The sequence below is a fragment of the Pipistrellus hanaki genome (assembly GCF_964339955.1).
Source record: "Pipistrellus hanaki genome assembly, chromosome: 2".
Classification (NCBI taxonomy): domain Eukaryota; kingdom Metazoa; phylum Chordata; class Mammalia; order Chiroptera; family Vespertilionidae; genus Pipistrellus; species Pipistrellus hanaki.
Window position 1 is genome coordinate 60,370,269 of NC_140504.1, and position 16,719 is coordinate 60,386,987.

At 42.1% G+C, this 16,719-nt stretch overlaps 1 protein-coding gene across 46 annotated transcripts in view; it reads left to right on the forward strand.

Moving 5' to 3' along the window:
• ZBTB20 (zinc finger and BTB domain containing 20) overlaps positions 1–16,719 on the forward strand; it is an 818,830-nt gene that overhangs the window by 746,696 nt on the left and 55,415 nt on the right. For 26 of the 46 annotated variants that reach the window (XM_084873937.1, XM_084873945.1, XM_084873925.1 and 23 more), the window contains one exon: positions 3,213–3,400. Coding sequence is in view for 19 of the 46 variants with exons in the window: in XM_084873935.1 (XP_084730061.1) it covers positions 2,815–2,825; positions 3,213–3,400 (199 nt within the window). In the remaining 27 variants the exon portion in view is untranslated. Of the gene's footprint in view, positions 1–2,661; positions 2,826–3,212; positions 3,401–16,719 lie in introns of all 46 variants that reach the window. The other 20 variants (XM_084873935.1, XM_084873913.1, XM_084873957.1 and 17 more) reach the window with 1 other exon arrangement.

Here is a 16,719-nt window from a genome sequence, read left to right on the forward strand (position 1 = left end):
GGCACACCATAGCCACATAACAAGTATTTGGAAAATGAATATGTGAATAAATGAACGAGGGAACGAAGGGGGGAAAGTGCATGAACACAGAGAATTTAATAATAACAAGGACATTTCCTTACCCTCAGGATGTTCAGTGTCCTAGAGGAGGGATAATATATATCTACACTAATCTGCACTAATAAAAGAAATATGCAAATTGACCATACCTCCACAACACCCACAAGCAAATCAGGAGTGGGTATGCAAATTATCCCAAATTATTCCAACAAAGATGGTGGGTTGATTTGCATACACTGAAGACTGAGGAGGCTTGGCTTCACTGTGGCTAGAGCAGAGAAGCCCAAGCCTTATCAGCTACAGCAGGAGCAAAGTGCCGGAGAAAAACCAGTGCCGGCAGCCAGGGGAAGGAAGGCCTATTACATGAATCTTTGTGCAACTGGCCTCTAGTATATATATAAAAGCCTAAGTGACCGTCCAACCGTCCAACCAGTAGCTGTGATGCACACTGACCACCAGGAGGCAGACATTCAGTTCAGGAGCTGAGTGGCAGCAGTGGTTCTCAGGTGATGCACCCAGAACCAGAGAGGAGGGAGCCCAATTCCAGAGTGCATCACCCAAGAACTGCCCTCTCACAATCTGGGGTCCCTCAGGGGATGTCAGAGAGCTGGTTTTGGCCTGATTCCCACAGGCCAGGCCAAGGGACCCCACCAGTGCACAAATTCATGCACCAGGCCTCTAATAAGTACATAATTGAAACAAAATTGAGTGAGTAAAATAAAATAAGGAAAAAGTGTTTGGGGTTTCAAAGAAAGATGGGAAGGAGGAGAATTTGAGAGAGACAGTGGGGGAGGGAGAGGGAGAAAGAGAGAGAGAGAGAGAGAAAGAGAGAGGTCTTATCTGGCAGAGAGAAATCAAAACAGTTATAATATGGAAACAACATTTAATAAATATAAAGGGTAAATAGAATTTCAATGTAGTTGAAATAGGGGCATTCAAAGCAAGAGAAATAACTTAACCAAGGATGAAGATTCCCTGGGATGTTCTGGAAATATTCATGAAATTTGAGAGTTCAGGATGGCCAACATGTAGGCCACACAAGCTAAGGTAAAATAGGGTCAGACTGATGTGGTCACCTCAGATTTAGTGAATGGCAAAAAGCGGGACTAGGAGTCAAGGAGAATAGAGAGTCGGGAAGTGAGCAACAGTCCAAATAAAAAGTGTTCTGGCGATTGCAATGGAAATGGAATGGAAACATGGATGATAAAATATAAAGGAAGCGGAATTGTCTGGACTTGATGAATTGACTTTAAGGCAGAGGAAGATGTGTGACCCTGCAGTTTCCAACCCAGGGACAAACAGTAATGGAAATAAGGACCTTGGAGGAAGCGCTAGTTTCTTAGGGAAAGAAAGGAGTCGGGGACCTCATTAAACTAAAACCTAGAAACCAGGTCTTTGCAGGTCCACGTAGACACTCAGAATCTGGGGGTTAGTTCCACAGTCACCCACTCAACAAACAGTAGGTAAAGCGCTACAGTTTGTTCCTTCTCTTACATTGGCTTCCTCCATCCTGAAAAATGTCTGAAAGCTTCCCTCTGTTTTCATTTGTGCCACCCCACCTCTGCCTCCTGTCCTCTGGAAAAGCAGGTTTATTTCACAGCCAATTGGACCAGAAACAGAGCATGCTAATCAGAACACCATATTCTGTGAGGGCAGATTTAACTGTCCCGCACAGCAAATCCCAAGAGAAGATATTCTGAGTAACAAATCTATATAGAAATAAGGAAAACATGGAAACTAGACTTACAACAGTCTGTACCACATGATCTTCTACCAAAAAGTAAAACAAAGCATTTTCTCTGATCACCATGCATATAGTTCCAGAAGAGGGCACAGAGCTAAGGAAATTGGGGAGAATTTTCAATGTATGATTAATAATTCAATTTGACTGAGGCCTAGGGTATATGCAGTCCAAGTTAAGCATTTATTTGTTTATATCAGTTGCATTGTCCAAGGGAGTGAAGACTGGACTTGATCAATAGCGTACCTCTTTTGCTTTCTATTCCTGACCCCAATTAATTATTAGTAGTATTTGCTTTCTAATTCCCTTTACCAATCTCTTCATCACATCCCAAACACCCAGTTTCATTTCTATACTCAAGAGTCATGAAGCCCTGGTGAGGTTGCTCAGGGTGTCGCCCCAATAACACCAAGGTAGCAGGTTGGATCCTCAGTCAGGACACATACAAGAATCAACTATGAATACGTAAACCAGAGGAACTACAAATCAATGTTTCTCTCACTTTCTAAAAATCAATAAATAATTTTCTTTAAAAGCAATCATGCACTAAATAAAAAAGCAAAGGGCATCTCAAGCTTTGGGTGAGCAATGAGTTTGGAATAGGGGATTTCCAGTGACACCTTCCCTCTACCTATGGAATCTAAGCTCTTCTTTTCACTGTCCATTTGCTATCTTAACAAAAACCTCCATCGCTAACCTCTCACCTATACAGCCTGCAGATTTAGATTGTGATTTGAAATTATGTATTGATCTGAAATAAAACTGCAAGAAAGTTGAATGTTCATAATGTGTTCCATGAAGAGAAATTAAAGCTGGAAGGAACCTTTAAGGCCTTCTAATCCAAGCCCTTTATTTTACAGATGAGGAAACTGAAGCCCAGAAAGGTGAAGTGAGGTGCCCAAGGCCACACAGCAAGTTAGAGGCACAGCTAGTACCGTAGCTCAAGTCTCCTGACTCCCAGTCCAGTGCTCCTCCCATTACTCCACGGGTCCTGTCTCTAAGCTTCCTGACAAATGCTAGAACGGTAAACCTCCACTAGTATTTTTCCAGACCATGTTAAAACTCTGAAGGGGGAAAAAGGATGCCTTCTTGGATAATGTCAGCCATACGTAGCTCAAGCTGTCTAAAGTTCCGGGACAGGGTCTTTTTATACAGCCAACGGAGCCCAAATGTGGTGCTGTTTGCTTGGCCCATATGCTTTCATGTGTTCCCAGTTAGGCCATTACTGGAGTGAAAAGAAAAAGAAAAAGAAAAAACAAGAATCAGCTTGTTTTAAAACAAGGGACATACTGGACTCCCTCCCATCCCCCCTCAGAAAAAAAAAAAATCAAGTTATCTTTAACAGATTCTAAAAATGCCTTTTCCCAAATATGCATTCAGTTCCTTCAAAGGGCCCTTTGTTTATTTTCAGGAAGAAACCCAAGACAGCTGAAAACCAGAAGGCATCTGAGGAGAATGAGATTACTCAGCCGGGTGGATCCAGCGCCAAGCCGGGCCTTCCCTGCCTAAACTTTGAAGCTGTTTTGTCTCCAGACCCAGCCCTCATCCACTCAACACGTTCACTGACAAACTCTCACGCTCACACCGGGTCCTCTGATTGTGAGTACACCAGTACAGTGGCGCTCTCTTCTCGGAGCACGGAGCAGGCTTCTCCCCTGGCTCTGGCTCGGTGGCCTTCAGAGCAGGCTGTTTCCATTCGGTCTAAAGCAGCCAAAAAATCACTTGCCACCATTTTGTTTCAGCCAACATCTCTGTTTTCAAAACTGGATGTTAAAACCAGGTGACCAGCCATTTGCCCTCAAAAGGAGGATTAATTACACAGAAACCGCATCATCTTCCATAGCATTAACTCAAAAAAGGGAGTTGTGAAGTTGTGCAGCTAATTCTTTTGTCCCCAGGATCGGAAAAAGGGCACTTTCCACCTTGACTTAATTGAGCAGCCAAATGTGGATCTCATACGGCCAGTCAGATGCAAGGAAACATCCATTTTGAAATTACTTAACACAAATCAGCTTTGCATTAGTTATTGGAGTCTCATGTAGCTTGGCTGAATTTCTGTCTTTCCAGTTTTTAATTTATTTTGAAGTGGTTAAAGGATAGCATAAATTTACAGAGGAAAAGAGAATGGCTTCCAAGAATTCAAAAGCCACCCAGGCCTCACGTAGCCAATAGGAACTCAGGTTAAAAATATTTTTTAATTAAAAAAACTGCCTAGGGGCTAAATTTGGAAATGGGCAGCTTAATGAGATCGTCGCTATTGAAATCACTTCATTGCTGTTTATTTTTGCTGTCTTCTCACTAATCTGGGAGTCACTTCTTTAAATTCTATTTTAAGAAAGTTGATAAATCACATTTAGGAGACTTTTTTCTCTTTCTGCAATGAGAAACCCAATACTTGAAAGAGAAAGATATATGTATGTTAACAAAGGAAAGGAATGGGAAAACTTTGGGGTCCAAACCCAAAGAATATTCCTTTTAGTCTTGAGGCACCTAACAGCTATTCTGAACTCATCTCCATTAGGGAAATCTGATAATAGGCAAACAGCTGGCATATTCTTTAAAATGACACACACACACACACACACACACACACACACAATAGTCTTATTTAAAAAAAAGAAAGAAAGAAAGAAAAAGAAAAAAAAGAACTTCATTTATTCTGTCCACAAAGATAAAAAAATATTAATTAGGAAATGAGATTCCAAGTTTCCTAGTGTTATTATTCTGGCAAAACAAATGCAAATTTCTGCAAAGAGGGCCAGAGATTAATTCATTCCTTCAAGAAATTGCATTCCTTCCTCACTTCATCGTAATAGTCTCTAAATAGAGGAACAAGACCCAGGGGTGGAGTTGAGGTGAAGGAAGATGGTTCTGAGACCACATTCCAGCTGCTCCGAGAAAATGAAATGAGAATAAGGAGATCCAGACCCCACAGCCAGAGTAATTTGTACAAAGTGGCCGCCTCTCTGGAGAAACCTGGGGGTCAGAATAGGGGACTGTGTTCTGCTGGCCATTGTAATAGGAACATCCTTGGCCCTTGCCTGGCAGTCTCCAGCCCAATAGTAATTACAGGAAGGATTGGAAAACAGCGTGGCACAGTGCCTGTAGACATGTGCACACTGTCCCGGCCTACCAGGAAGGTAGCCTGTTCCTGTGGCCAAGGGTCTGGAGCTCCTGCGTGCAGACCTTCCCCGCCTGGCTTGCTGCCAGACCTTGTGGGAAGATTACATAGGATGGCCTTCGCTCAGAAATCCCCTGTTGCAGCAAAGTGTTTTCTCTGACTAGAGGAAGCACTGAGCTCTATTTATTGTGCTTTCCTATGAGCATCCCCTCAGCAGGCGTGGCGTTAGCATGGGAGATGTGCAAGGAGCTTTACAAGCATGGTACGCCGTACAGCTCCCAGCCACGAGGAGGCCAGTCCGTAGGGTGTCTGAACTGGGAGGAGCAACCTAATCTTCAGCTGTTTGAAGTCAGTTTGATTTTGCCATTAAATGTGAAAGTCTCCTCTGTTCCAACCTGTTGTTTAATCGATTCTACTTTTCTCCAAATATATTCAGATTGTAGTTTGTCCTGAGTTGAGCTTACACTGTGAAGACAGTTGTTTTTTAGGAAGAATTCGCAGAAATCTGGCCATTTGGAGAGAAGATAGGAAAGAGATTTATTTTAAGCTGTTAAAGTTTTGGACGTTCTCCTTGCTTTCAAGAGGATTTTTTTCTTTTTACTTTCAAATATCACTCTTTCCTTAGATTAATTTAAAAGCCTAATTTCTTTAAGGTGAAATATTCAGTTCCTATTTAGAACTAACAGATTTGGGGCATTTATAAGCAGTGCCCTTGACTTATTATCTCTTTAACTTCAGAAACATCCGCCAGCATGCGGTATGCCTAGCTTGCACAGGTGCCTGAATTTTTACAGCACTTATTCATTTGGCATGTGTTTAGCAAAAACGATTCTTAGTCACGCTTTAATGCCCATTTCCTGTCAGTCAGTATAATTCTTCCCAGTGTACAGATGAGAAAACTGACAGATGAATGACTTGCTCATAATTAACTCATTCAGATACTGAGGGCTGTCTGTGGTTTTTGCTCTCCCTGTGGGCAGCCTGGACTCTTTGTTCCAGGCCCAGAGATGGCATTCCAGACTGTAAACAGGGTTCTTGAAAATGTGCAACTACTCATTTTGGTGAGTGGGTTATAAAGCACAATATATTAACGTCCCCACAGAAGAAACGTCAGCTCTGAACATGGACCGGTAAGGGTAGGCCACAGCATCGATGCCTCTAAAGGGCACAGGCCAAATTGTAGCAGGAAGAGGGAAGTCTGACCCCTGACATTCTCAATTGATTACGTAACCTGCTGGGCCACTTCAGATTTGGCCAAAGATCCCCGCAGTGTTCAAACTATGAAGGAGTATGGTTGAGTAGTGCCTTCTGCTGTGAGATGATGAGGTCAATATTACTCCTACGGTTACTGTTACTTGCACTAACAATTTCCTTTATTAACACTCCCCATAAACTCCTAGTTTGTCACCCCTTTACCGTTCATAAAAATCTAATGGCAAACAAACTCAGATGATGACAATGGAAGGCACTGAGATGAGGTTTGAAATGGGTACAAAACTGAATAGGCTCTCCCTTCAAATGGTGAAACAGGACTAAACCACGTCAGGACAGCAGGCGAGTGGAAGAGCTTTCTTGTCAGATAGCAAGCTGTAGCCTAGCACAGTCATGTACACGTGATAGAGGCCACCCGAACCATCACTTGCATATTTCTCCCATATCACTCGCCCCAAAATAAGTGCCCCCTTGAAGGAACGGAGGGGTGCGTCCTCCCTGGGGCAGTGTTCCCTGCTTTTGTCTTCAGGCTCACCGATCTTGCTGTCTTTCTTTCGTTGGGGGCTGGCACCCGTGGTTGCTTACCTTCACAGGTTTTGCACTGGTCTCATCAGACTGCCTTACTTTTGTGTGTCCTTGCCAAAATGCACTTACGCATTCACAGTTTTTGTTTATTTTTAATTGAACCTTTGCACATTACCAAACTGTTGTGTGGGTGGGGCTAACTTTAGCTCTGCAGGTAGCATGACTTTGCCGGGGCCAAACACGGGCCAGGAGACTGCTGGGCTCCTTCCTCTCTCCTGCCACCCGCCCCCATCGGCCTCTCCACCCCAACCCTTTGCTTCACCATCCAAGTCCCCGAGATTAAAATTTTTAGTACACTTGGTTCAGTTTGAACTTTTAAGCAATGTTTTTTTTTTTTTTAGAGAACAAAACAGAGGATTTTTATGGCAAGCTCCATTAATGCCACATTAAGTCTGACATTTTAATTACCCCAGAGTCAGGAAATGCAAAGTCCGGGTTCCCACAGCAACAGAAACTGTCCCCCTAAGTGCCGGCCTCACAGCAGATTCTTTCATCTCTGATTACACAACGCGGGGCACGGGGACATTGTTTTTATCCACACACGTGGAAAGGCGCGCAGCTGATGGCCTTTGTTTTCTTCCTGTAACTACAGTTGAGGATATGGGTCGTTAGCCTCCCGCCCAGACCATCTATATGTATGATCCTGGAGCGGAGGCCGTTACAGCCCGCCTGTGCACACGGTCGGAATTAAAGTTGCTGTGGGAACATTAACGCTGATTTCCGGACTTCCGTGCCAATCACATTTAAGCCATAATGCTGTAATTTTTGGCATGTAATAAATGTGCATTTCATGTACACAGACAGAAAGAAGCATAAAATGTATTTTAAAGAGCAATTAATTACTAACTTTGTGATTAAAAAACATTTGGTGCATGTTCCTTCCCATTTAGCATCAGCTGCTGGTCTTAGCCAGGCCTAATAGATGACATACTGTGTCTCATCCTGTATCTCAGATGTACTTACTGTATGTTCCTGTTCTTCTAGATAATTAATTCCCTTAGTAAAGCTGTAGGGGGAAAACAAAATAGAAGGAATATGCAAGCCTGTAAATAGGGTAAAGGATATTTAGAAGGAAATGATCCATTTCTGCAAATAAACCTCTTAGTCCCTGATAGAAAGCCAGAAATCTGCTAAGTGGGTGTAGACTAAGGTTCCTGGCCACCTCAGAGCATCTGGTCTGAGCCATAGAACAACAAAAGCTGATTTCCCCCGGAATTCCGGGCATACCCCGTGGGTAGTGATTTTGCTCCTAATAACTTTTCTGACTTCAGGCTAAAAACATTACGTTTCCTCTGCAACAACTTTTCAGTTTATATTCAAACTGGAAAAGAAAGGTTGTAGAGAATCAAGTAAGGTACAGGTTTTGCCGGAATACCCCCAATTTAGAGAGTAGTATTTTGTCCTTCGGTTAGATTTGAATCCTGCTGACCTATTTGTGTAGGAGAAGGAAGTGTTTCAAAATCACTGTTTGACCAAATTTGCGAGCAAAAGCAATTGGTAGCAGTACTGGGAGGTGCGGTGTTGTAAAGGGCAAATGCTTGGGCACTCAGAACTGAGACAGACTTTTACAGAAAGGATGTGTACTTAAACTCTCAGGTAAAGCTTTAAGGTTTTCGGCGTTAGGGGAAATGTGCCCATGAGGAATCGGACCTCGGTTTTTGCAGCTTAGTCACTACCTCTCCGGTTTCCGTTTCCTTTTGCTCAGTTTGGTTGTGTGTGGTAGTTACCCTCTGAGACAGACACTTCAGTTTGCAGGGCTGACTCACTCTCACTCTGGCTGTCTGTATGTGTGAACGTGTGTCTGTGTGAGTGAAAACTGCTCCAGCAAGTTTGAAGGTCTCTTTGGCACATCTGACTGCGTGTTCAGAAAGTTTCCAATCAGAAAGCTGCTTCAGTGTAAAATCTTCCAAAAACTTCCAGACACACCTGCTCACATGAAGAGATTGGGTTCCTGTGGAGAGCGGGGGCTCCGAAGGCGGTGTTTATGACAGAAGAGCTCTGTTTGGAGTGACAAAAAAAAAAAAAAAAATGGAAAACATGTCGCCCTTTCCCCCCCACCCCCCCCAAAAAAAAAGAAAAAAAGAAACCACAAATGCTCAAAATGTATAATCAAACAAAATCTTCATTTGGATTCAGATGCATGCAACTCAGCAGATGTGACTAAACTGACTGGAATCCCCCAGGAGCAGCTGAACTGGATTTGGGTATGTCTTGATAACTCAAAGAGTTATTCTTAGACTTTGGAAGGACAAAAATGGTCCATCTGTGAAGAACCGTAATAGAGTCATGGCAAAAAAACAGCATCCTCTGAAAGCGTGTATTTATGGAATGTAGGACAAGTTGGACAATCCTGAAAACATTTTGGGGTCACACTAATTTGCAAAGAAAAGAGAATCCAAATGTGATGGGAAAAGTAGCGCAGACACTTACTATCCTATGGCTTGCTATTAACTTCTAGTTATTCCCTGTCAGTTAAACAGTACACAGAGCATCTTTGGTATAACTGAGTGCTCTTAGTATCTCCAGAATGTCCTGCCTTCCTCTTTATTCTACTTCCGGTAAAGAATTATACATTTACCTTTTCATTGGTAGCAGTTTTAACTGGTTTTCTGCTCTTTCATTAACCAAGTAATCCTCTTGCCTGCTAATTCGGTTTCATTTTTTTAAAGGTAGTGTTTCCCTTTTTAAAAAGCCACCTTTCTGCCTCTGAGTTAATTGATAGACAATATATTTGGCATTCTTTTTATTATTTTTGATAACCTCTTGTTTAGGGATTTCAGTGCTTAGTCCAGCCTTTATTCATTGTCAGGATTTTTTTTTCTCTTTAATTTCTTAGAATTTGGACTTAGTATATTTAGGAAAGCATTGACTTTAAAAATCACTTTTCTTTCCTCTTTTATAAAATATTTTCTCTTTTTATAAAACCTGCCCCTCTCTACAATGCTCATTTAATTGGCTGTCTTTCAGGGTCACTTAATGCAGCAATTTCTGTTTGTCAGTCTTACCTCATGCAGTTATACGTCCTTCATTTACCCATTCATCAAATGTTATTGAGCCCCAGCTTCTGTGCCAAGTCTTCAGCTAGGACAGGGATAAAGACACAAACAAGATGCTATCTCTCATCTTAGGAACTCACAGAGTTCCCCAACACTTTCCTAAACCTGTTATCCAAAAAGGGGGACACACAATATGCAGTATTGAAGTGTTTAAGAGGCACAAAAATCTATAAAGCTCCTGAGGAGGGAGTGAAGCAGTGGGGAGGGCTTCATAGGGAAGGTGACCGGATCGTGAGGGAGTAGGTATGTGTCTGGCAGAAGGGGAGAGGGATGGCATCCAGGTAGAAGGAACAGAACCAAAACCACAGAGGTAAAAACACAGCACGGTGCTCTCAGAAATAGCACAGTTCAGTCACAATATTCAGACCTTTTTAGGCCTCATTTTAATCACAGGACAGTTTGCATTTAGGTAAAGTTATCTGTCATTAAAATTCCGCTGGGCTGAGGTGTATGTCTCTTTTCGAGACGTTTGCTTTCTAAATAAATAATAAAACAAGACCCCTACTTGTTTTCAAATAGGCAGAGTGCCCTTCTTTCCGTGTATTCAGTAGACATAGGGAAGTATTATAAGGGACTTAGTGATACTTTATTGATGGGCAAAGTTTAGAATAACTTTTCTTATTGAGAAATGTTCCTTCTTGGAGCCCCAGAGTTTCCTTTGTCATATTGGACCTTTGTTCCTGACCCATCGTCTCCCAGGTTCTAGCAATCTATCCTCTCGTGCACTCCTCCCGGGTCCCTGGCATATCTGGCCTCATGGCCCATGGCCTTGAGATACACCATGCACATTGCTCTCCCAGATACTACACAAATGGGGTTGTGATTGTCCACATGTAATTATTGGGACAGACTGCTGATTTTCAGGGCTCTATTCTTCATCTTGTCATCTCATATCTTGCAGGAGCACATCTTTAATTCTTATCTGCAGCTGCTAGTGACAGTTTTATATGTGCTTCCTGCACTTGTGGCAAATTTCATTAAATAAAATTAGTGTTCCTCCATATCTGTCAGCTTTTCACATCAAACTTTTTTAAAAAATCACATGCACCACTGCCTTCAGAAATGGATCATTTATGACCAATTGAGAACATGCATGAGGATTCTAGGAATTCCTTGCTTTCAGGAAATTTTTAAGTCAGATCCTTCCACCAATCACCTCACACTAGGTCAAAAACCTCTCATTACCTCACCAGCTTTCCTTTTTTGCTTTACTTCTGCCTCTGCATCCTTTGTTCTAAGGATTGCATACCAGTTAGAACTTTACATCAGTACTAAGAGAGAGCAAAGGTGACCTGGTCTCAACCCCTTATTATACAGATGAGGAAACCAAGGCCCAAAGAGGGCCGGCCTCATACCAAAAGGTTCCCAGCAGAGGGAAAAACCCCCAATTAGAACCCTTTTAAGTAGGGATTCATACTCTACTGTCTGTTACTGAGTCTGATTCTAAGAGAATGTATGTTTTCTGAATAGAAAGGGAGTCAGGATTATTCATCTCATCAGTTTCTTGAATGATTTCAATGTGGAGGACCATGGCCAGAAACCAGAGCCTATGTTCACAGTCTCATAGGAAAGATAGAGCTCCGCCCCTCATACCTGGGTGCACCAGAGCAGAGATCACTCATGTGGCCACCATATAAGCAGGTCTGTGTGCCCAACACTACACCAAGTTCTCTGTGGGTACAAAACAAAGGTGCAACCAAATGGTCTCTGCCACCAGGAATTTTAAAATTTATTATATGTCCTCAAATCATTTTTATCTTAGAAGTTAGAAAGTTAATAAAGTCTATCTTAATCTTAGAAGTTAGATTAATAAAATATATCCTAAACAGTAACTGTGTATCAGAGAAGTCTCATTCGTGCTCTCTTAAAAGATGAATGAAACTTCATGAGAGGTGAGGAATAAAGTAAGGTGTGAGGATTTTGCATTCTGCTGCAGATCTGTGAGAGGCTTGAATATGGAGTTGCACAGGATCAGGACTTTGCTATGGGAAGATCTACTTTAGCAATAGGCATGTGGAGCGTGCATGTATGTGTGGGGGGAGGCGGTGGGAAGGGGGGTGACTGGAGTGAGGAGAGAGCCCTAGAAGCCTTTCAGTAGCTCAGACTATTGGTAACTTGAGGGTTGCTGGTGGCAGGGAGTGGAGAGAAGCCAGACTATGAATGAGGGTGGACACTGGGAGCTGACTGTTTAGTGAAAGAGGAAGTCATGAAAGATATGGCCAAGATATCGGCAAAAGAAGATGAAAAAGAAGTGTTTAGAGGAAAAGAATACAGTTCAGTTTTCTGCGGTGCCGAGTAGGAGCTGCCAGGGAAGGCTGATACTGAGTCACACATGGGGTGGGAGTGCAGCAGAAGGTTTGAAATTAGGGCCAACAAATACTTTGGCCAAGAGGCCTTACTTTAGGCCATAAATGTGGACATAAACTCCACGATGGCTTTTGTTGACAAAAAAAAGGGGGAGATGGAACCTTGGGGAATATTTATAATAACTGCTAAAAAAGAGAATGAGTATCATCAAAGGAAGAAAAAGACAGAGGGTCTGAGACATAGGAGAAAAACCAGGATGCTGCAGAGGGTCCATCAGGGAGGGAGGGTCAGTAGTGTTGGTGGCTTCCTAGTGGTTGTCAAGAGAGAAGTCAAGTACATCCCAGAAACACCATAAAAGGAGTTCAGGATAAGTGGGAAGGCAACAATTATGAACTACTTTTTAAAAACGCTTAATGGTTGGAACTGGAGAACATTATGCTAAGTAAAATAAGCCAGTCAGAGAAAGATAAATATCACATGATCTCACTGATCTATGGGAAATAATGAACAACATAAACTGGTGAACAAAAACAGATCCAGAGATAGAGAAGCATAGATCAGACTGGCAAACCTCAGAGGGAAGTCAGGGGAGGGTGGGGGGAAGGGGAAGAAACCAACCAAAGGACTTGTATGCATGCATATAAGCCTAACCAGTGGTCACAGAGAACAGGGTGGTGAGGGCATGAGTGTGGGGGGTGAGGGGAAAGGTAATGGAGGGAAGAGGACAAATATGTAATACCTTAATCAATAAATAAATTGAAAAAAAATAAAGACGTTTAATGGTTTCAAAAGAAATGCTAAATAGTTAACACAAAAGCAGGGTAGTGAAAATTTTTATGTTATAGGAACCCCAAGCTCAATTATAGGCTGAAGAACAGAAACCTGTGTTAAGGAAGACTGTGATTAAACAGACCGATGAGGAAGAACTGGAGCTCCCATTTTGCAGGGCAATTGGAATGATAAATATATGTAAATAAAATTTGAAGTCATTACCCAAGCCCGAGGAATCAATAATTTTATTATATTAATTCTCTCTCCACTTCCTTCCAATATTGCTTTCTCTTTCTTTTAGCTAATAAGTAGCAATGTTTAGAAAGAATTGTTACCTGTCTTCAGGTGATTTCACAAATCTCCACTCACCTTCTACAGTCTGAGCATTAGGCAGAGGACAGGTGTCATATACTTGAAACATTTACATTTTCTAACAATTCTTTCAAGTAAGTTATCTCAAAGCAGAATCTTTTTAAAATGCCACATTCTATGAACTCCTTTCCTGAGAAGTCCGATTCAAGCTCTGTAGTAATTAATAACAAACCTATGTGTTGTTCTCACCTTCTGTATCATTGTCACAAGATATCCTCAGGTTCATTATTTGTGGAATTTTTGAAACTTGTTTACCTCCACTATATTTTATTGCTTTTTTGATGATCGAAGACATCCCTTAGGCCCTGGCACCTGGACACACAGTATCTGCAGTTACTCTACTTTAGGACTGGAACCAAATGAATTAATTGTTTTCTTATTCTGCTATTAAAATGCCTGTAAAACTAATAAGGATTTTTTTTCACTATTGTAAGATATATAAACAACTGCATGGAAGAGTTTTGAATATGAGTCTTTATAATTTCCAAAGGAAGAATGAATTCAGGGTCCATCAAAATGGACCTGTCCTCTCCAACTTCAAAAAAGAATGTCCTCCTTCTCACTTACCCTCAGTGGTTTTAGGTAGGTTCATGTTATCCACTTTATTCCAAGATTTCACGCAGTATTATTCCAGACCATGCATAATTTTTAAGAAAGTTTTGTGTGGCGCTTAGAACCCCACATGAAGAACTTTAAGAAGTAGTAACTAAGTTAACGCTGTCATTTAGTTTTTTGCTGTAATCATTTTCTTTTCTTTATAATCAGCTATTGTCTCTTTGCCTCATATCTCAACTGGGCATATAAGAGAGATACTGGAAGAAAAGTGAATATAAATTTGAGCTGCAGAGCTTGATCCCATGTCTCACGGAAAAACACATGCAGATTCTGAACGTCAGCCATTAGACGTTAGCCCAGGGGAGAGATGCATATGCTTTACTCAGGAAAGTTCTGTAGGCCTCTCCAGGCAGGCCTGAGTGCTTTTTGCTATTTTAAGAAAACCCCCAGATGCCGGGCTCCTAGAGTGGCCTCATAACACTGGGTTAACATGCGGAGACACGCACTGCCCGGCAGACTTGCTGTCCTTGAAGCAGAGGCTTTAGGCAGAGGGACCCCTCCCTCCAGAGGGGGCTTCCTAAACCTGGAGGCATTCAGCTCCACTGCTGGCATGACTGAGAGCCATCCCTGAGCAGATGTGCCCAAACATGCATGCTTCTGTGTGTGCTGCTGTGGGACACAATGTCTAACTTCATTAGGTTAGGGCCAGGGAACTATAAGAATGAAAGGGCCACTTCCTCAGGACATGTTCCAATCAGAATCTGCACCTCCCAGCCTGGCCCCATGAGTAAACTCAGAAGCACAGAGATGTCCGACGTGAACATCCAAAGGCAGCTGACTCCTGGAGCCCTTTCAGGTGCCTTCTCTCTCTGCCCGCAGGGCCGGGCAGGTGTGATAGCAGACTTCTAAAGCTGTTTCTAGAACATGATAATGGACTAATTTGCAACATAAGTTGCTCAGGAAATGTTTTTTTACCCCCATGGTCTAGTTATTTGCTCTTTCTAATGTGAACTTCAGCCTATGAATGCATTTTCATGCCTTTACTTCACCTCCCATGCTGTCATTTCCTCATATGCATAATGAGAATGAAAAAGGCATCTCTCTCACTGGGTTATTATAGGAATTAGATGGAATTTTGCATGTAAAGCCCCTAACACAGCACCAGACAGGCAGCCAGCACTCAGTGAATCTCAGCATTAGCTATAGTTTAAGTGTTTTAAATTACTAAGTAAATATGAACTAAAATTGATGCACCATGAAGGAAGGTTTTGGCAGGTGTTCTGTCCTTCCCCCTAGAATGGCAGAGCCCAAAGCTCCGGGCCGGTCGGAGAGAGCCGGTCGGAGAGGGCCAGTCAGGGAGTGTGTGGTGTGCCCCAACTCTGCACCTCGGGACAAAGCAGGCCTCTTCTTGTCCCTTCTTGGAGTCAGGCCTGGATAGGCAGGGAAGCCCCTCAGTTATTGTTTACCTTCTTTTATTCCTTCATTTGTCTTGTTTTTCTCTAAATTTGGAAGAGGACTAATATTCACTAAGTATCTACTTCAGGTCAAAACATTTCATCATCATTACAAAACAGATAAAGAAACTGTGACACAGAGAAGTTTATTTATTTTATTTTTTAAAAAAATATATTTTATTGATTTTGTACAGAGAGGAAGGGAGAGAGATAGAGAGTTAGAAACATCGATGACAGAGAGTCATCGATCAGCTGCCTCTTGCACACCCCCTACTGGGGATATGCCCGCAACCAAGGTACATGCCCTTGACCGGAATCGAACCCGGGACCCTTCAGTCTCCAAGCCGACGCTCTATCCATTGAGCCAAACTGGTCTCGGCTGACACAGAGAAGTTTAAAAAAAAACAAAAAACACCTTTCTGAATGTGTTGTTCTTTGTATAGGGAAGGTTTAGAATATTGTCTGCATTATAGTATTAATCTATTAAGTTCCTTCTTGTCCTCAAGTGCATTTTAATTAATGAGGGGTTTCCTAATTATAGAGAATGGACTTGTGTCTCTCTTATATCAAAATGCATGGCAGAACCTGTCCAAGGTCCTACCATGCACCCTCAGGTGTCCTTTAACTGTAGCCACCGTCCAGCCCTAATACCTGCGAAAGGTCCAAGCACCAGGTCCCGAGCATGGGCAAACGGCTGTGCTGCACATCACAGAGCCCTTTCCTACAAAGAGAGCTACTTACAACCAAAGAAATGCACCTTTTACTTTTTGAAAGACAGTCTACGCAATGGCTTCGGAGTATTTTGAAATAATTCAAAATAGAGGTAAAGTTAGGAGAGTAAATGTGTCTCACGGCACAGGAGGAATGCTCTTAATTACCCACTCACTAGCCTTCTTCGATGCTGAAGCAGGTTGAAGTAGTTGAAAAAAATATATAGTAAGATACTCAGTAAGACCTGTTGGCTTGTTGTACCTAGTGAGGCTTTCCTATCCCACATAGTTATTGGTAATGTGTGGAGATAATTTTAGACATTTGCTTCTCTTAACTCCTGAGCACCTTTGCTGAGAATACAATTTCAGGGATGCATGGGTACAAAACTGGAGCTCTGAGTCTCTCAATAACAGTTGCAGATCCAATGCTCAAAGAGATTAGATACAAGTCTATATAAATCCCAAGTCAGACCTTTAAAGTGATAACTTACTGAGTCTTGATATCTGCATCTCATATGCAGTGTTCCTTAAGTCATATGTTAATGGCTAATCAGTAGAATCCAAAGACACAAATTAGATGGTACAATATTTACAGAGAAAATATATGTGTAGCTTGAAAAGCAAAGGTCCTCAATCTTCAGGGTTACAAATCCCACAGGAGGGGGTGAGGGGTGGGTGAGGAAGGTAGCAGTTGCAATTTGAACTGTCAACACTGTGGCCAAAAAGGAATAAATATAACAGTAAAAAGAGAGCTTTAAGACAGAACTTCTTGAAA